Here is a 21,820-nt window from a genome sequence, read left to right as displayed (position 1 = left end):
ATAAACAAACGTATTTCTCATTAGGGCCACACGTTAAGGGCAATGAAGGAGGTGTTACGTGTTTCTGATACTACAAGTACCACAAGAAAGGGTATTATGTGGGAGTGAAAAAACTACCTGTAGTTTTTCCTGAATCAGATAAAATAAAATGAAGTGTGTGATGATGCGTAGGGTTACCCCGATAGCAAATATTGGCGTTATACCTTTTCCCGCCAGAAATTAGGGTACGTTGGGAAACACCCCTTAGGGTGATAAGGCGCTCACACGCTTATCAAGTGGCGTTACCGTCTCCAGATACGGCCGCCCTCAAGGAGCCAGCTGATAGGAAGCTGGAAAAATATCCTAAAAAGTATATACACACATACGGTGGTTATACTGCGACCAGCGATCGCCATCAGCCTGGAGATGCAGTGCTGGGTTGGCTTGGTCGGATTCCCTGACTGAAAATATTTTATTCATGTAGAGCATTTAATAGGATGCATTCTATATATATGTATGTGAGATGCACAGAGGGATATTTGCTCTCTGGCATCAAGATAAGTGCGTTGTCCATATCTCCCAGAAGATGTCAGGGACACGACAGTGGTCAGGTGATACAGATCCCATACGGCAGATGGAAGTATTGCTGTATAAAGGGAAGGAGTTATTTGGGGGTCGGTCCATCGGACCTGGGGACCACAGCAACAGCTGGGAAATCCAACCTTTTTTACCCCAAGTTACATCTCAGCTAAAAAAGACACCGTCTTTTCAGCCTCAATCTTTCCTTTCCCATGAGGGCATGCAGGCAAAAGGCCAGTCATATCTGCCCAGACATAGAGGTAAGGGAAGTAGACTGCAGCAGGCAGCCCTTTCCCAGGAAAAGAAGCCCTCCACCGCGTCTGCCAAGTCCTCAGCATGACGCTGGGGCCGTGCAAGCGGACTCAAGGTGGGGGGGTAGTCTCAAGAGTCTCAGGGCGCAGTGGGATCACTCGCAAGTTGACCCCTAGATCGTACGAGTATTATCCCAGGGGTAAAGATTGGAGAGTCGAGACATCTTCTCCTCGCAGGTTCCTGAAGTCTGCTTTACCAACGGCTCCCTCCAACAGGGAGGCAGCATTGGAAACAATTCACAAGCTGTATATCCAGCAGGTGATAATCAAAGTACCCCTCCTACGACAAGGAAAAGGGTATTATTTTTCCACACTATATTGTGGTACTGAAGCCAGACGGCTTGGTGACACATAGTCTAAATCTAAAATGTTTTGAACACTTACATAAAAGGTTCAAATCGAGATAAAGTCACTCAGAGCAGTGATAGCGAACCGGAAAAAAGGGGACTATATGGTGTCCCTGGACATCAAGGATTACCTCCATGTCCAAATTTTGTCCTTCTCATCAAGGGTACCTCTGGTTCGTGGTACAGAACTGTCAATATCAGTTTCAGACGATGCCGTTTGAATTATCCACGGCACCCCGGGCCTTTTTACCAAGGTAATGGCCGAAAAGATGTTTCTTCAAAGAAAAAAGGCATCTAAATTATCCCTTACTTGCACGACCTAAAAAGGGCAAGTTCCAGAGAACAGTTGGAGGTCGGAAGAGCACTATCTAAAGTAGTTCTTCGACGGCACGACTGGATTCTAAATATTCCAAGAATCGCAGCTGTTTTCCGACGATACGTCTGCTGTTCCTAGGGATGATTCTGGACACGGTTCAGAAAAAGGTTTTTCTTCCCGAGGAAAAAGCCAAGGAGTTATCCGACCTGTCAGGAACCTCCTAAAACCAGGAAAGGTGTCTGTACATCAATGCACAAGAGTCCTGGGAAAAATGGTGGCTTTTTACGAAGCAATTCCATTCGGCAGATTCCATGCAAGAATTTTCCAAAGGGATCTGTTGGACAAATGGTCAGGGTCGCATCCTCAGATGCACCTGCGAATAACCCTGTCGCCAAGGACAAGGGTATATCTTCTGTGGTGGTTGCAAAAGGCTCATCTATTGGAGGGCCGCAGATTCGGCATACAGGATTTGATCCTGGTGACCACGGACGCCAGCCTGAGAGGTTGGGGAGCAGTCACACAAGGAAGAAACTTCCAGGGGGTATGGACGAACCTGGAAAAGTCTCTTCACATAAACATTCTGGTACTAAGAGCAATCTAAAATGCTCTAAGCCAGGCGGAACCACTCCTGCAAGGAAAACCGGTGTTGATTCAGTCGGACAACATCACGGCGGTCGCCCATGTAAACAGACAGGGCGGCACAAGAAGCAGGAGTGCAATGGCAGAAGCTGCCAAGATTCTTCGCTGGGCGGAGAATCACGTAATAGCACTGTCAGCAGTGTTCTTCCCGGGCGTGGACAACTGGGAAGCAGACTTCCTCAGCAGACACGATATTCACCCGGGAGAGGGGGGTCTTCATCCAGAAGTCTTCCACATGCTAATAAACTGTTGGGAAAGACCAATGGTAGACATGATGGCGTCTCGCCTCAACAAGAAACTGGACAAGTATTGCGCCAGGTCAAGAGATCCACAGGCAATAGCTGTGGACGCACTGGTAACACCTTGGGTGTACAAATCAGTATATGTGTTTCCTCCTCTGCCTCTCATACCAAAGGTATTGAAGATTATACGGTGAGGAGGAGTAAGAACAATACTAGTGGCTCCGGATTGGCCAAGAAGGACTTGGTACCCGGAACTTCAAGAGTTGGTCACGGACGACCCGTGCCCTCTACTTCTGAGAAGGGACCTGCTACAACAGGGTCCCTGTCTCTTTCAAGACTTACCGCGGCTGCGTTTGACGGCATGGCGGTTGAACGCCAGATCCTAAAAGGAAAAGGCATTCCAGAAGAAGTCATTCCTACCTTGATTAAGGCAAGGAAGGAAGTCACCGCGAAACATTATCACCGCATTTGGCGAAAATATGTCGCGTGGTGCGAGGATCGGAGTGTTCCGACGGAGGAATTTCAACTGGGTCGTTTCCTACATTTCCTACAATCAGGATTGTCTATGGGTCTCAAATTGAGATCTATTAAGGTTCAAATTTCGGCCCTGTCAATATTCTTCCAAAAAGAATTGGCCTCAGTTCCTGAGGTACAGACTTTTGTTAAAGGAGTACTGCATATACAGCCTCCTGTGGTGCCTCCGGTGGCACCGTGGGATCTAAATGTAGTTTTAGATTTCCTCAAATCCCATTGGTTTGAACCATTGAAAAAGGTGGATTTTAAATATCTCACATGGAAAGTGACTATGTTACTGGCCCTGGCTTCCGCCAGGAGAGTATCTGAATTGGCGGCTTTATCTTATAAAAGCCCTTATCTAATCTTCCATTCGGATAGGGCAGAACTGAGGACTCGTCCGCATTTTCTCCCTAAGGTGGTATCAGCGTTTCACCTGAACCAACCTATTGTGGTGCCTGCGGCCACTGGCGACTTGGAGGACTCCAAGTTGTTGGACGTTGTCAGAGCCTTAAACATATACATTTCAAGGACGGCTGAAGTCAGAAAATCTGACTCGCTGTTGATACTATATGCACCCAACAAGTTGGGTGCCCCTGCTTCTAAGCAGACGATTGCTCGTTGGATTTGTAACACAATTCAACTTGCTCATTCTGTGGCAGGCCTGCCACAGCCTAAATCTGTTAAGGCCCATTCCACAAGGAAGGTGGGCTCATCTTGGGCGGCTGCCCGAGGGGTCTCGGCATTACAATTCTGCCGAGCAGCTACGTGGTCGGGGGAAAACACGTTTGTAAAATTCTACAAATTTGATACCCTGGCAAAAGAGGACTTGGAATTCTCTCATTCGGTGCTGCAGAGTCATCCGCACTCTCCCGCCCGTTTGGGAGCTTTGGTATAATCCCCATGGTCCTTTCAGGAACCCCAGCATCCACTTAGGACGATAGAGAAAATAAGAATTTACTTACCGATAATTCTATTTCTCGGAGTCCGTAGTGGATGCTGGGCGCCCATCCCAAGTGCGGATTATCTGCAATACTGTACATAGTTATTGTTAACAAATTCGGGTTATATTGTTAAGGAGCCATCTTTAAGAGGCTCTTTCTGTTATCATACTGTTAACTGGGTTTAGATCACAAGTTGTACGGTGTGATTGGTGTGGCTGGTATGAGTCTTACTCGGGATTCAAATTGCCTCCCTTATTGTGTACGCTCGTCCGGGCACAGTACCTAACTGGAGTCTGGAGGAGGGTCATAGGGGGAGGAGCCAGTGCACACCACCTGATCTGGTAAAAGCTTTACTTTTTTGTGCCCTGTCTCCTGCGGAGCCGCTATTCCCCATGGTCCTTTCAGGAACCCCAGCATCCACTACGGACTCCGAGAAATAGAATTATCGGTAAGTAAATTCTTATTATCTCTTGGACAGGATGAGGGGGGGGCCCAAAGCATTTTTTGCACCTGGGCCCACCGCTCGCTAGTTCCGCCACTGAAGGGTGATATAAATAACATCTGGGACACGCAGTACATCGTGTAGCTTAATAATCAAACTACAGCGCATACATTTATTATAAACACATGGTGCCAAGTCTATAGAATGGTCAGCTAGCTATGTATAACCATTGGTGACAGCAACAAGTATGGCTGCTCTCATGCATCCAGGCTGCCAACAATTGAACGGTGATTTAGGCAGTTACTACATTCTCTACAGTGTGGACCACAAAACGTACAATATGTATATGTATTATATAAACATTTAATATAGAGCTTAACGGGTCATGACATTTATTTTTTAAGTACAGTATAAAAAGGTTTCCATAAGTGATCCTGATGTGACCTATAGTAAAACACATGACCCTAGTGCGGGATCTCCCAGTTAGCACGGAGTGACAGTGTGATTAGCAGTGACACTTTTATGGTAGCGGTTATGCTGCACAGGAAGATATTACTAATGTTACTTTGAACTTCAGTGAACTGCTCTACGTTAAAACCACGTGGATTTCCTTCGCCTTCTAGGACAGAAATGAGTGATGCAGGAAATCCCAGGTCATACAGTACTAAAGAGTACGCAATCTACAATGTAACCAAAGTGCAAAGAAGAAGATGCACAAGACAGTAGAAAAGTAGAATGATTTTGAAAAAAAAAACCCATAAAAACAGACAATATACAACTTCTGAGTTTCACTGTACAAAAAAAGATAAAATTACCAATATACAAATGATTTGTTTTTTTTAAAAGAAAGCAACCCAGTCATAAGTCAGGGAGATCATTTCTCCATTATGAAGTATAGCTGAGCACCTTTTTTCTACGCCTTTTCTCGTGCAAACAGGAATAAGAGTGATCATGATCGACACTTACAAAGTGACGACGGTGAGGCCCAGGTCTTGTTCTAAAAACTACTCAAAAGTCAGGTTCTTTTAATTTTACTCATATAAATCTTCAATAGGATATAAGCATATGTCATAATTAAAAGCTTAAAAAAGTATTTTTATTCGATTGCTTTCACATGATTACTGTTTGGGATCATTCCATGGCAGTTCAACCAGGCGTGATCACCACCCATCTCAGATTTTTATGAAAATTTTTTAGTTAAGAGAGGATGTCACTATTTCTGCAAAATATCTCAACTGTCTGACAATTCGTTTATTAAATATTGACTTTTCAATTTATTAAATTATTTACTAATCATAGCTTCTTTATCCTGTTTATTTGAAGTATCACGGATTTTTATTAAGGAATCGCCACAAAATCTGCACTCATAGGGTAACTCTTCCTCCTGAATCCAAAACTCCAAACCAAATCACTATATCTGCCTTACGGTTTGAGTTACGGCAAAAACCCACATTTTTCGAAAATACTTTAAAATGCTAGGTTCAATCAACATTAGATATTCCAAAATTGTTATGTGCTTAAGAAAGGTATACATTATTACCACACAAAAAATCAGCATGGTGCTCTGTTTTATAGTGGAGGGAAAAAAATCATGAAGTGGACGTTCAATTACTGTTGTACCGCATACATAATTAACACAAGAAATCATGAAAATTTTAAAACAAGCATAACTTACTTAAGTTGAGTCAACAATCACATTATCTTTACCTTGTTTGGAACCGGTTGGAACAGTCTGTCATTTTCCTTAAAGTGTCAGCAGACCCTGCCTTCTAGTACTTCCTTGGGTAGTGGGCACTTCCGTTACACAGGAGACGTGAATAAAAGAAACAAAAACACTGAAGACAAAATTTGTTGATTGGTTTCATTTCATGAAGTGTACCAGCACATCTTGTTCCTCCTCATTACATTGAATAATATACCCAATGTACCAGATGTTATTGTATACTGCTTCTATGCATGTTCCAGGTTGCAGATAACTTTTGTCTACATTTTTTTGTGACTGTGGTCATATTGTCACTGGAGGGGTTATGCAATTAGTCTTGCTAAATTGACGTGGCTAATTGTCCCGCCGGGGACTATCCAATTAGCCCCATAAAGCCGAGGCTCGCGCCGGCTTATCAGGTATTTTGTTTCACCTGCCTCAGGCAGGTGAAATCAAATCCATGGAAACAAGGCTGTTTCTACCAAAAACACACAGGTTTCACTGAGCCTGTGTGTTTTTGGGAGATGATGTATTCTTTTTTACAAGCGACCAAGGGGGTAATTCAGAGTTGATCGCAGCAGCAAATTTGTTAGCAGTTGGGCAAAACCATGTGCACTGCAGGTGTGGCAGATATTACATTTGCAGAGAGTTAGAATTGGGTGGGTTATTTTGTTTCTGTGCAGGGTAAATACTGGCTGCTACATCTGGATACTGGATGTAACATCTGTCCCTCCTGCAGTGCACATGGTTTTGCCCAACTTCTAACAAATTTGCTGCTGCGATCAACTCTGAATTAGGCCCCATATTGGATAGCCTGTAAAAAATATGGGTGAAACATCTGGAAAAATCATCCAATGTATATTTTCACCTGTAATTGGATACCCCTCAAACTGTGGTTCCTGCTGTCTTCATGCCGTCTGATGACAATCGGAATATGTGTAGTTCATCATAACTGATAGGCTGAAATTGGTGATGAGCAAGTGTTCCTGCAACAGTCTCTGCTGTTTTTAGAGAGCTAAGCAGCTTGGTTTTGCAGTCTTATATTTCATTTTGTGACACGCAGAAAAACTTTATGCCGTGTATCTTTTCAGCCCAGCTATACAGGTCCAAAGGTGTCAAGATGTGATGAGTTTCCACTTGCAGACTGGTGCGGGTGGCTAGACGTTTACTAGCACCATCACTAAAGTAATGAACATACTCCAATTTTAGTAATAGTTCCACTAAGTGTTTCATAACTACTGTATTAAACAGTTATGGCTACATGGTCACGGGCATCACTTATGACACACACTTTAAACTGTCACACAATCATCTTACCTAAAAAACAGATGTAGCCACGCTAATCGTTGCCTCACGGTAAGTGTGCCCGCAAATGCACACCGGCTGTGATCAGTCGCAGCACAATATATTTGCTGTATACAGATGGGCTGTTGCATCATCAACAGCACTACAAATAACTTCACGGAATTGTTCCATAGTACTAGTGATTGTAACCAATTTACTTTGGTCAGTGTGGACCCAGCGTAAACAACTGTGTCCTCATCATCCATGTCACTATCCTACAGCATCTCCTGCTCCTCTCCTACTCCGCAATTGTAGAATCTGTTCTGTGCTCCTCGATTATTGTCTGGTATAGCTCCGCCAGTGGGAGAGACAAACGCAGGCTCCAAAGAGTGGTAAGATCTGCTGAGATCGGAATGGACCTCCCACCTGTCCGCGACCTGTACCGGTCCAGAGCCAAAAAAAAAAAAAAAAAGGGTGACCAGGATAGTCAATGATCCGCCTCACCTGGGCTATGGCAAGCTCAACCTGCTGCCATCAGGAAAAAAAATACAGAGCCATTCCCACCAGAACCAATAGAAGCCCCTCAAAAGCATCTTTCCTCAAGCAGTCTTCCTGACAAACCGCCGGGTTGACTGTTCAGTCGCTCTACTCTGTTCTTCTGATTGTAATGAACACTGTGTACTTTTCTCTATCGTCCTAAGTGGATGCTGGGGTTCCTGAAAGGACCATGGGGAATAGCGGCTCCGCAGGAGACAGGGCACAAAAGTAAAGCTTTTACAGGTCAGGTGGTGTGTACTGGCTCCTCCCCCTATGACCCTCCTCCAGACTCCAGTTAGATTTTTGTGCCCGGCCGAGAAGGGTGCAATTCTAGGTGGCTCTCATAAAGAGCTGCTTAGAGAGTTTAGCTTAGGTTTTTTTATTTTACAGTGATTCCTGCTGGCAACAGGATCACTGCAACGAGGGACAGAGGGGAGAAGAAGTGAACTCACCTGCGTGCAGGATGGATTGGCTTCTTGGCTACTGGACATGAAGCTCCAGAGGGACGATCACAGGTACAGCCTGGATGGTCACCGGAGCCACGCCGCCGGCCCCCTCACAGATGCTGAAGCAAGAAGAGGTCCAGAATCGGCGGCTGAAGACTCCTGCAGTCTTCTTAAGGTAGCGCACAGCACTGCAGCTGTGCGCCATTTTCCTCTCAGCACACTTCACACGGCAGTCACTGAGGGTGCAGGGCGCTGGGAGGGGGGCGCCCTGGGAGGCAAATGAAAACCTTTAAAAAGGCTAAAAATACCTCACATATAGCCCCAGAGGCTATATGGAGATATTTACCCCTGCCTAAATGTACTAAATAGCGGGAGACGAGCCCGCCGGAAAAGGGGCGGGGCCTATCTCCTCAGCACACGGCGCCATTTTCTGTCACAGCTCCGCTGGTCAGGAAGGCTCCCAGGTCTCTCCCCTGCACTGCACTACAGAAACAGGGTATAACAGAGAGGGGGGGCAAAATAAATGGCAATATATCAATATAAAAGCAGCTATAAGGGAGCACTTAATCATAAGGCTATCCCTGTCATATATAGCGCTTTTTGGTGTGTGCTGGCAGACTCTCCCTCTGTCTCCCCAAAGGGCTAGTGGGTCCTGTCTTCGTATAGAGCATTCCCTGTGTGTCTGCTGTGTGTCGGTACGTGTGTGTCGACATGTATGAGGACGTTATTGGTGTGGAGGCGGAGCAATTGCCAAATATGAGGATGTCACCTCCTAGGGGGTCGACACCAGAATGGATGCCTTTATTTGTGGAATTACGGGATAGCGTCAACTCGCTTAAGCAGTCGTTTGCCGACATGAGGCGGCCGGACACTCAATTAGTGCCTGTCCAGGCGCCTCAAACACCGTCAGGGGCTGTAAAACGCCCCTTGCCTCAGTCGGTCGACACAGACCCAGACACAGGCACTGATTCCGGTGGTGAAGGTGACGAATCAACCGTATTTTCCAGTAGGGCCACACGTTATATGATTTTGGCAATAAAGGAGATGTTACATTTAGCTGATACTACAGGTACCACTAAACAGGGTATTATGTGGGGTGTGAAAAAACTACCAGTAGTTTTTACCGAATCAGAAGAATTAAATGACGTGTGTGATGAAGCGTGGGGTGCCCCGATAAAAAACTGCTAATTTCAAAGAAGTTATTGGCTTTATACCCTTTCCCGCCAGAGGTTAGGGAGCGCTGGGAAACACCTCCTAGGGTGGACAAAGCGCTAACACGCTTATCAAAACAAGTGGCGTTACCCTCTCCTGAGACGGCCGCACTTAAAGATCCATCAGATAGGAGGATGGAAAATATCCAAAAAGGTATATACACACATGCAGGTGTTATACTACGACCAGCTATTGCGACTGCCTGGATGTGCAGTGCTGGGGTAGTTTGGTCAGAGTCCCTGATCGAAAATGTTGATACCCTGGACGGGGACAATATTTTACTGTCGTTAGAACAAATAAAGGATGCATTTCTTTATATGCGTGATGCACAGAGAGATATCTGCACACTGGCATCACGGGTAAGTGCTATGTCCATTTCGGCCAGAAGAGCTTTATGGACACGACAGTGGACAGGCGATGCGTAGAGGAGTTATTTGGGGTCGGTCTATCGGATTTGGTGGCCACGGCTACGGCCGGGAAATCCACCTTTCTACCTCAAGTCACTCCCCAACAGAAAAAGGCACCGACTTTTCAACCGCAGCCTTTTCGTTCCTTTAAAAATAAGAGAGCAAAGGGCTATTCATATCTGCCACGAGGCAGAGGACGAGGGAAGAGACAGCAACAGGCAGCTCCTTCCCAGGAACAGAAGCCCTCCCCGGCTTCTACAAAAGCCTCAGCATGACGCTGGGGCTTCGCAAGCGGACTTGGGGGCGGTAGGCGGTCGTCTCAAAAATTACAGCGCGCAGTGGGCTCACTCGCAGGTAAATCCCTGGATCCTGCAGATAATATCTCAGGGGTACAGGTTGAAATTAGAGACAGAGCCACCTCGCCGTTTCCTGAAGTCGGCTTTACCAACGTCCCCCTCAGAAAGGGAGACGGTTTTGGAAGCCATTCACAAGCTGTATTCTCAGCAGGTGATAGTCAAGGTACCTCTTCTACAACAAGGGAAAGGGGTATTATTCCACTCTTTTTGTGGTACCGAAGCCGGATGGCTCGGTAAGGCCTATTCTAAATCTGAAGTCCTTGAACCTGTACATAAAGAAGTTCAAGTTCAAGATGGAGTCACTCAGAGCAGTGATAGCGAACCTGGAAGAAGGGGACTTTATGGTATCCTTGGACATCAAGGATGCGTATCTCCACGTTCCAATTACCCCTCACACCAGGGGTACCTCAGGTTCGTTGTACAAAACTGTCACTATCAGTTTCAGACGCTGCCGTTTGGTTTGTCCACGGCACCTCGGGTCTTTACAAAGGTAATGGCCGAGATAATATTTCTTCTTCGAAGAAAAGGCGTATTAATTATCCCATACTTGGACGATCTCCTAATAAGGACAAGGTCCAGAGAACAGCTAGAGATGGGTTTAGCACTATCTCAAGAGGTGCTAAAGCAGCACGGATGGATTCTGAATATTCCAAAATCCCAATTAATGCCGACAACTCGTCTGCTGTTCCTGGGGATGATTCTGGACACAGTTCAGAAAAAGGTTTTTCTTCCCGAAGAAAAAGCCAAGGAGTTATCTGACCTGGTCAGGAACCTCCTAAAACCAGGAAAGGTGTCTGTACATCAATGCACAAGAGTCCTGGGAAAAAATGGTAGCTTCTTACGAAGCAATCCCTTTCGGCAGATTCCATGCAAAGGGATCTGTTGGACAAATGGTCAGGGTCGCATCTTCAGATGCACCTGCGGATAACCCTGTCGCCGAGGACAAGGGTATCCCTTCTGTGGTGGTTGCAGGAGGCTCATCTATTGGAGGGCCGCAGATTCGGCATGCAGGATTGGATCCTGGTGACCACGGATGCCAGCCTGAGAGGCTGGGGAGCAGTCACACAGGGAAGAAATTTCCAGGGAGTGTGGTCGAGCCTGAAAAAGTCTCTTCACATAAGCATTCTGGAACTAAGAGCAATCTACAATGCTCTAAGCCAGGTGGAACCTCTGCTTCAAGGAAGACCGGTGTTGATCCAGTCGGACAACATCACGGCAGTCGCCCATGTAAACAGACAGGGCGGCACAAGAAACAGAATGGCAGAAGCTGCCAGGATCCTTCGCTGGGCGGAGAATCACGTGATAGCACTGTCAGCAGTATTCATCCCGGGCGTGGACAACTGGGAAGCAGACTTCCTCAGCAGACACGACCTTCACCCGGGAGAGTGGGTACTTCATCCAGAAGTTTTCCACATGCTATTAAACCGTTGGGTAAAACCAATGGTGGACATGATGGCGTCTCGCCTCAACAAGACACTGGACAGTTATTGCGCCAGGTCAAGAGATCCGCAGGCAATAGCTGTGGACGCGTTGGTAACACCTTGGGTGTACCAGTCCGTATATGTGTTTCCTCCTCTGCCTCTCATACCAAAGGTATTGAGGATTATACGGCAAAGAGGAGTAAGACTAGTGGCTCCGGATTGGCCAAGAAGGACTTGGTACCCGGAACTTCAAGAGATGGTCACGGACGATCCGTGGCCTCTACTTCTGAGAAGGGACCTGCTTCAGCAGGGTCCTTGTCTTTTTCAAGACTTACCGCGGCTGCGTTTGACGGCATGGCGTTTGAATGCCAGATCCTAAAAGGAAAAGGCATTCCAGAAGAAGTCATTCCTACCTTGATAAAGGCAAGGAAGGAAGTCACCGCGAAGCATTATCGCCGTATTTGGCGAAAATATGTTGCGTGGTGCGAGCAGCGGAGTGCTCCGATGGAGGAATTTCAACTGGGTCGTTTTCCTACATTTCCTGCAATCAGGATCGTCTATGGGTCTCAAATTGGGATCTATTAAGGTTCAAATTTCGGCCCTATCAATATTCTTCCAAAAAGAATTGGCCTCAGTCCCTGAGGTCCAGATTTTTATCAAAGGAGTACTGCATATACAGCCTCCTGTGGTGCCTAAGGTGGCACCGTGGGATCTAAATGTAGTTTTAGATTTCCTCAAATCCAATTGGTTTGAACCACTAAAGAATGTGGATTTGAAATATCTCACATGGAAAGTGACTATGTTACTGGCCCTGGCTTCGGCCGGGAGAGTATCTGAACTGGCGGCTTTGTTTTATAAAAGCCCTTATTTAATTTTCCATTCGACATAGGGCAGAGCTGCGGACGCGTCCGCATTTTCTCCCTAAGGTGGTATCAGCGTTTCACCTGAACCAGCCTATTGTAGTGCCTGCGGCTACAGACGACTTGAAGGACTCCAAGTTGTTGGACGTTGTCAGAGCCTTAAAAATATACATTTAAAGGACGGCTGGAGTCAGAAAATCTGACTCGCTGTTTATACTGTATGCACCCAACAAGTTGGGTGCACCTGCTTCTAAGCAGTCGATTGCTCGTTGGATTTGTAACAAAATTCAACTTGTACATTCTGTGGCAGGCCTGCCACAGCCTAAATCTGTTAAGGCCCATTCCGCAAGGAAGGTGGGCTCATCTTGGGCGGCTGCCCGAGGGGTCTCGGCATTACAACTCTGCCGAGCAGCTACGTGGTCAGGGGAGAACACGTTTGTAAATTTTTACAAATTTGATACCCTGGCAAAGGAGGACCTGGAGTTCTCTCATTCGGTGCTGCAGAGTCATCCGCACTCTCCCGCCCGTTTGGGAGCTTTGGTATAATCCCCATGGTCCTTTCAGGAACCCCAGCATCCACTTAGGACGATAGAGAAAATAAGAATTTACTTACCGATAATTCTATTTCTCGGAGTCCGTAGTGGATGCTGGGCGCCCATCCCAAGTGCGGATTATCTGCAATACTTGTACATAGTTATTGTTAACTAATTCGGGTTATTGTTTAGGAAGCCATCTTTCAGAGGCTCCTCTGTTATCATACTGTTAACTGGGTTTAGATCACAAGTTGTACGGTGTGATTGGTGTGGCTGGTATGAGTCTTACCCGGGATTCAAAATCCTCCCTTATTGTGTACGCTCGTCCGGGCACAGTACCTAACTGGAGTCTGGAGGAGGGTCATAGGGGGAGGAGCCAGTACACACCACCTGACCTGTAAAAGCTTTACTTTTGTGCCCTGTCTCCTGCGGAGCCGCTATTCCCCATGGTCCTTTCAGGAACCCCAGCATCCACTACGGACTCCGAGAAATAGAATTATCGGTAAGTAAATTCTTATTTTATGTAAGTTGTATACTCCTCCTCCTCCCCATTCCCCCTCTTGTCTACGTGTGTCTTAATCATGTTAGAAGATCGCGATGGTGCCATAGTGTCACGTCTGGCAGGGTTTGAGGATCCGGCAGCTGAGATTTGCCCGAGGAGGTAGCAGGCTGTGAATGAACCAGATGAGGGGGCTGGATATAGTTCCTTCGCATGGGACACGGAGCAATGAAGAACGTAGGCGAGGTTTGAGAGTCAATGGAAAGTATTTATTATGTACAGGGCTGAGGTAGAGAACCGAGGCTGAAGCACAATGGTTAAAGACGTGGCTGGAGGTGAAGAACTGCAGACTGTGATTCGAAAGACGAGACTGTAGATGAACTGTGAAACTGTGGATGGTAGTTGAAAACGTGGCTGGAGACAAGGACTGTGGACTGTGGTTTGGAAAACGAGGCTTGAAGATAATAATCTGCAGGCTGTGGTCAGTGGTACAAAGGCGTGGCTGGTGAAGGAGATCTGTGGAGTGTGGCTTGAAAGACGAGGCAGAAGACCCGGGGCCGACTGTGCCCAAAGAGTCTTACTGGACCGGGTTTTCCAGGAGCGCTTCCACAGGCAATAGCAGGCAAGAAACGGCAGGGCTGCAGCAGCAACAGAGAACCGACCAAGCAGGATCAGGAGGAACCAAGATACAGCAGGAATCCTGGGAGCACAGGCTAAAGCACCTACAACAGGGTTGTAACTTGAAGCACTGGCATCCCTGTCCTAAACCATCCCCCTTTTATAGGGAGAGCTTCCCCTGGATTGGCTGGAAGAAACAGGAAACAGGAACTATGCTTAAAACTTGGTCTCCAACATGGCGGCGCCCAGTAATGCAGACCTTTTTGCAAAGCCACATTGCTCACTGCCCCTGGTCTCCAAGCAACGGTTCAGCAAGAGCGACCTGCTGTAGCGGCGTCCCGCCGCCACGAGCGGACCCCCTCACCGCCGCTACTGCTGCCCACGGATCCGGCGCAGCAGCCCACCTCCGCCGCTACCCGCACAACGCCAAGGAAGCCAGCCCAGCGGCCCCAGCGTACCGGTAAGACTCCGGACGCTGACACATAGTTGTTTTGGTTGCTAAAAGAACCCTGGGTGGTCTCCACCAGCAATGCAATGTAGTTGTTTGTATTTGTAAATTATTTCAACAAATAGCTGATCTTTCTCTGTGAATGTAGGTCTCAGAGTCTTCATTTGTGGTTAGTTTAGATGACAAGCAGATAGAACGTTTATAGTGCCCAATGTTTACTAAAAGTATTATGACTTATCCGTAGGCCTGTCCATGACCTTCTGTAGAGCAGTTTGAACCACTGGCATTCATTAAAAAGCTGTTCTTTCTCTGGAAAGTTATTTTCAATTATGGTATTTCGTAGCAACACCACATACTGAGCTGCATGGTGGCACCATAGTAAGATGATCACAAAGCCAGTAAAACCAGTAAATCTATTATGGCCTGATCATTGAGTGACAAGATACGCGGAGTATCAACCAGAAGGACAATTTACAGATGAAGTTGTAACATGTATCACAAGTTAATAAACTTATGCTGGACACCAGTGGCGTAACTACTACCCCCGCAGCCCTCGCGGTGGCTTGGAGGCGCAGGGCTGCGGGGGGCGCCGCCACTGATTTAGCACAGATTGACATGCGGACGAGCCATCCGCATGTCAATCTGCTGTCTCCCTCCTTCCCTAGCCGCTGCTGTAAGGAGGGACACGGAGGGCACAGCGCGCGCCTCTCCTTTGTCCCTCCTGCGTCTCTATTGAATTAAGTGCCCGTTCGTGAGCTCCGATTGGCTCACGAACCGGCACTTCATTTAACAGACACGCCGGAGACGCAGGAGGGACACAGGAGAGGCGCGTGCTGTGCCCTCCATGTCCCTCCTTCACAAAACAGTGGGGAGCGGGGGGGAGCTGTACCTGGGGAAGCATATTTGGCACTGGGGGAGGGGGGAGCATATGTGGCACTGGGGGCATATGTGGCACTGGGAGCACAGCCCTAGCAACAAGCATTACCCCCTAGCAACGAGCATGACACCCAGTGCATGAAACCCCTGGCAACGAGCATGACACCCTGAGCATGAAAACCCCTGGCACGGTGCATGGAACCAAGAGCATGAAACCCCTGGCAATGAGCAGATAATTTAAAAGTAATTAGAAGCCTTACTGTAGGACTTAATGTGTAATGGGCATTGCGGCGTGTGGCATAATGTATCACAGGCATTACGGTGTGTGGCATACTATATCACGGGCATTGTGGTATAATGTCTCAGGGGCATTGCAGTGTGGCATAGGGTATAACGGGCATTGCGGTATGTTTCACAGGCATTACGGTGTGTGGTATACTATATCACGGGCATTGTGGTATGTGGTATAATGTCTCAGGGTCATTGCGGTGTGTGTCAATGTGTCACAGGCATTGTATGTGCTATAATGTATCAGGGGCATTGCAGTGTGTAGCATAATGTATAACGGGCATTGCGATTCCGGTCATAATGTGTCACAGGCATTACGGTGTGTGGCATAATGTGTCGGGGATATTATGGTGTGTGCATATTGTGTCATGTGCATTATTGTGTGTGGCATAATGTCTAAGGGCCATTGCAGCATGTGGCATAATGTATACTGGGCATTACTATAAGGAGGAAAAATGACAAATAAAGTAAGGGGCATGAATCAGGATTATTTTTCTTTCCTGTGGTTGCCAACGTCTGGGCATGCAGGTTGCAAAACTGGGGTATAAGGTAGCCTTTTCCTGCAATACCACGCCCCTTTATGCAAAGCCACGCCCCTTTCTGTCACACGCTCAGGTTTATCCCTTTACTAGTGACAATTATGGGGAATGGGGGGGGGGGGCGGCACCGGTGAATTTTGTGGCTTGGGGGAGAAAAATTTCTAGTTACGCCACTGCTGGACACCGAAGTATTTTTTTTATTTTAACGCAGCCAATTAGAAACAAATAAAATAAAAAAAAAAGAATGCTGTACTTTTCAGTTAGGACAGATAATCCCAACCACGCTGTTTCCTATGCCTTGCAGAGCTAGGATGGTCCTGGCAGGACACTCAGTTCAGAAAAGACTTGGAGCTCGCCATGATCACCTTCAGGTTATACAGTTTAGGTTTTGTTGTGATGAAGAAAGCCTCATTGTAACTAAATCTAAGGAAGTTACACTGGTCTGAACAGTTGCCAAAAATGGGATGTTTACTTCAACTCACAAGCCTGTGCCTCATAGCAAGCTTGCAGCACTTCCATAATTACGTTCCTCCTCTACATATACTGCTACACATGACGAAAAGTACAACAATCTACCAACGTTCTGACCAGGTCTTCAGGAGGCATAAATGGCACTTCCCAATACAAATCTATCCCTTCACTGGAGAGGGCAGGTAGTTGTATGGTTCGCACTGGCAAGTTGGGTCTGGTATTAGTTATGCCCTTGTTAAAACATACATGAAAACAGATACAAGCCTAGGTTTTAAATGTAGCAATCATATAGTCAGAATCCATATGTGGTGTCAAAATGATTTGCTTAAATCATTACATTCTACAGCATCCTTTGTTGCTGAACACTAGTGAAACATGAGAATATCACTTACTGGATGGGTCTTCCTACAGCAGATTGTGTTTCTAGCAGAAGAATGCCATTGTAAACTGCTGTTCTGGTCTACAAGTCCCCTGAGAATTCTAACATTTGAGGCACACGTGAGATAAAGTGTGGGTGTTTATAAAGAAGTGGATGTGGGTAATGTGACTATTATTCTGCATAACTTATATAAATTACTTGGCTCTCATAATTATTCATAGCCAAGTTGTCAGATGGGTTATTTAGAGTAACTGTAAATTCCCCCATGGAAACCTAAATGGTATAAATACTCTACCCGATTCATTTCTATAGTAACAGCCCAATGACTGCATTGACAGCATTTAAATAAAGACTGAAAAGCAAGTGAACATTTTGTTTAAATAATCTGTAAATAAAAGCGGTTTTACATGAAGTGGTTTTACTGCAAAGAAATTCCCATCTCACTTCATACATACTATGATTGATGCTGGGAGAAACACTGGGGGCTACGAGTTGAAATGCAGGCGGCAGTTCATCATGCCCAAAACGGAGCCACAATTGAACTGCTCCATTGAGCGCACACCACAACTGAATACCGCCCTCTGTAACACAAGCTCCATTCATAGGGTATATTTTTGAATCTTTAGTCAACACATTGATAAAAATTGAAAACTTCCAAAAATATTTCCCTAGCAGAATTTGTGATTTTCTGGCCATTTGTCAGAGAATATGAATGATAACTCACAAACTTTTCTTTCACTCATGGTTAGTGGTTGGGTGAAGCCATTTATTGTCAAACAACTGTGTTTACTCTTTTTAAATCATAATGACAACAGAAACTATCCAAATGACCCTGATCAAAAGTTTACATACCCCAGTTCTTAATACCGTGCATTGCCCCCTTTAACATCAATGACAGCTTTAAGTCTTTTGTGGTAGTTGTGGATGAGGCGCTTTGTTTTCTCAGATGGTAAAGCTGCCCATTCTTCTTGCCAAAAAGCCTCCAGTTCCTGTGAATTCTTGGGCTGTCTTGCATGAACTGCACGTTTGAGATCTCCCCAGAGTGGCTCAATGATATTGAGGTCAGGAGACTGAGATGGCCACTCCAGAACCTTCACTGTATTCTGCTGTAGCCAATGACAGGTCGACTTGGCCTTGTGTTATGGATCATTGTCATGTTGGAACGTCCAAGTCCCATGCGCAGCTTCTGGGCTGATGAGTGCAAATTTTCCTCCAGTATTTTCTGACAACATGCTGCATTCATCTTGCATTCAATTTTGACCAAGTTTCCAGTGCCTTTGTAGTTCACACATCCCCAAAACATCAGCGATCCACTTCCGTGTTTCACAGTAGGAATGGTGTACCTTTCATCATAGGCCTTGTTGACTCCTCTCCAAATGTAACGTTTATGGTTGTGTCCAAAAAGTTTAATTTTGGTCTCATCACTCCAAATGACTTTGTTCCAGAAGTTTTGAGGCTTGTCTCTGTGCTGTTTGGAGTATTGTAAGCGGGATGCTTTGTGGCATTTGTGTAGTAATGGCTTTCTTCTGGCGACTCGACCATGCAGCCCATTTTTCTTCAAATGCCTCCTTATTGTGCATCTTGAAACAACCACACCACTTTTTTTTCAGAGAGTCCTCTATTTCAGCTGGAGTTATTCATGGATTTTTCTTTGCATCCCGAACAATTTTCCTGGCAGTTGTGGCTGAAATTTTTGTTGGTCTACCTGACTGTGATTTGGTTTCCACAGAATCCCTCATTTTCCACTTCTTAATTAGAGTTTGAACACTGCTGATTGGCATTCTCAATTGCTTGGATATCTTTTTATATCCCTTTCCTGTTTTATACAGTTCAATTACCTTTTCCAGCAGATCTTTTGACAATTCTTTTGCTTTCCCCATGACTCAGAATCCAGACATGTTAGTGCAGCACTGGATGAAAGATGCAATGGTCTTTCAGGAGTCCAGAAACTCACTGACCTTTTATACACACACACACACACACACACACACACACACACACACACACACACACACACACACACACACACACACACACTGATTACAAGCAAACAGATCACAGGTGAGGATGGTTACCTTTAGTAGCCATTCAAACCCGTTTGTGTCAACTTGTGTGCATGTTATCAGGCCAAAATCTTCAGGGTATGTAAACTTTTGATCAGGGTCATTTGGGTAGTTTATGTTGTCATTATGATTTAAAAAGAGTAAACACAGTTGTTTGACAATAAATGGCTTCACCCAACCACTAACCATGAGTGAAAGAAAAGTTTGTGAGTTATCATTCATATTCTCTGACAAATGGCCAGAAAAATCACAAATTCTGCTAGGGTATACACACACACACACATATGTTAGAATGAGCGAGTCACACACACACCAGTCTTCAAACAGTTAAAAGAGCATTTTCTTTTTCAATGAAGTGTCATTGGCCCTCTTTACGAGTGTATCGCTCGCTAGCTGCTTTTAGCAGCAGTGCAAACGCTAAGCTGCCGCCCTCTGGGAGTGTATCTTAGCTTAGCAGAACTGCGAACGAAAGGATCGCAGCGCTGCTACAAAAAAAAAAATTGTGCAGTTTGAGAGTAGCTGCAGACCTTGCGATCACTTCAGACTATTTAGTTCCTGTTCTGATGTCACAAACATGCCCTGCGTTCGGCCAGCCACTCCACCGTTTCCCCAGCCACTCCTGCGTTTTTATCTGGCACGCCTGCGTTTTTACACACACTCCCTGAAAACGGTCAGTTACCACCCAGAAACACCCACTTCCTGTCAATCACTCAACGATCAGCAGTGCTACTGAAAAGCGTCGCTAGAGCTTGTGTAAAACTACATCGGCTTTTGTGAAAGTACGACGCGCGTGCGCAGTGCGCCCCATATACATGCGCAGAATTGCCGTTTTTTTGACCTGATCGCTGCGCTGCAAACGAAAGCAGCTAGCGATCAACTCGGAATGAGGGCCATAGTGCAGTCAGTAAAGCAGGCGTTTCTGTCCATCAGTGGACCTTATTCCTGGCACAACATGCTCCACCAAAGAGACGCAACAAATGACTTATCCTCACACTATCTGTCCTAAATAGCTCTGCCAGTATACCTTATTAACAACACCTGAACAGGCCTAAATAGAAACTGGAAGTGCCTGCTTTGAAGGATTTTAACCATATAAAATGTATATGCTGAATACAACATCTATCTTAAGGTCCATACACACGGAGCGATATAGCTGAGCGATTTTGACTATATAGTCAAAATCGCTCAGAAATTTAGTGCATAACGCTCTGTGTGTGCACAGCCAGCGATAAATTGCACGGTGATAAAGTAACAATCAGCTCCTAACTGTCATTTTTTAAACACAGCCTGTAACATAACAGTTAGGAGTTGGTTGTTTGGAACTTTATCATCGTGCAGTTTATAACTTTAAAAAGGCTTGATAAATCTGGCAACAGTACAAACCAATCAGCTCCTGACTTTTTTTTCAAACACTGCCTGTAAAGTGAGAGTAAGAAGCTGATTGGTTTGTATCTCTCTCCAAGGTTTGATAAAACTGGCCTAAGAGTTCTAATGATTACACTGAGAAAAACAGAATAAACTGTTTATAAATTGATAAATCAGAATTCACCAGTGCTTAGTCCACCTAACTTGACTCCACGCCCAGAGACTTCCATGAGGAGAAGGCTTAGGTTGGGGCCGGGATGCCGCAGAACAAGATCCGGCCAGTGACACACGGGATTTCATAGAACACAGGAGTAAATTTATTGAACTTCTCCACTGGCTCACTTCTCCACTTTTATTACTGCTTCATACATTCACTCAACAGTGCAGTACAGTCGCACTGTGTGAACACATACATTGAAATGTATGTGTGCACACTGAAATCCCGTCATCCTGCTGTCCGGCCCAACCACAGCATGCTGTGTGGGCGGCTGCATATGCGCCCATCTGCACTCTCCTTCGGGCCAAGCGGTCCCGCTCAACGGGACCCACTTGGCTGCTATGTGTGGCCCTACACCTATTGCAATTTTCTGAGAGAAAAACCTTTGCTTTTCATCACTGGTTTACGCCATCTGTCAAGATGGCCGTCAATGAGGACTATAAAATCCAGCATAAGCAGTGTTACAGGAAAATAATAAGATTTTACTCACCGGTAAATCTATTTCTCGTAGTCCGTAGTGGATGCTGGGAACTCCGTAAGGACCATGGGGAATAGACGGGCTCCGCAGGAGACTGGGCACTTCTTTAAAGAAAGATTAGGTACTATCTGGTGTGCACTGGCTCCTCCCTCTATGCCCCTCCTCCAGACCTCAGTTAGGATACTGTGCCCGGAAGAGCTGACACAATAAGGAAGGATTTTGAATCCCGGGTAAGACTCATACCAGCCACACCAATCACACCGTATAACTCGTGATACTATACCCAGTTAACAGTATGAAATATAACTGAGCCTCTCAACAGATGGCTCAACAATAACCCTTTAGTTAGGCAATAACTATATACAAGTATTGCAGACAATCCGCACTTGGGATGGGCGCCCAGCATCCACTACGGACTACGAGAAATAGATTTACCGGTGAGTAAAATCTTATTTTCTCTGACGTCCTAGTGGATTCTGGGAACTCCGTAAGGACCATGGGGATTATAC

At 45.9% G+C, this 21,820-nt stretch overlaps 1 protein-coding gene across 3 annotated transcripts in view; it reads right to left on the bottom strand.

Moving 5' to 3' along the window:
* The window catches only part of FNIP1 (folliculin interacting protein 1), a 199,862-nt gene that overhangs the window by 162,402 nt on the left and 15,640 nt on the right, over window positions 1-21,820 (bottom strand). The window contains exon 1 of one of the 3 annotated variants that reach the window (XM_063928215.1): window positions 6,020-6,083. The exons of the other annotated variants lie outside the window; for them this stretch is intronic. Within the exon in view, the coding sequence (XP_063784285.1) occupies window positions 6,020-6,051 (32 nt within the window). The 5' untranslated portion in view covers window positions 6,052-6,083. Of the gene's footprint in view, window positions 1-6,019; window positions 6,084-21,820 lie in introns of those variants that run through there. 3 annotated transcript variants of the gene reach the window in all.

The sequence above is a fragment of the Pseudophryne corroboree genome, chromosome 6 (genome assembly GCF_028390025.1).
Source record: "Pseudophryne corroboree isolate aPseCor3 chromosome 6, aPseCor3.hap2, whole genome shotgun sequence".
NCBI classification, from domain to species: domain Eukaryota; kingdom Metazoa; phylum Chordata; class Amphibia; order Anura; family Myobatrachidae; genus Pseudophryne; species Pseudophryne corroboree.
The sequence above is the reverse complement of the archived record's forward strand: the minus strand, read 5'-3'. Positions and strand labels throughout refer to the sequence as shown.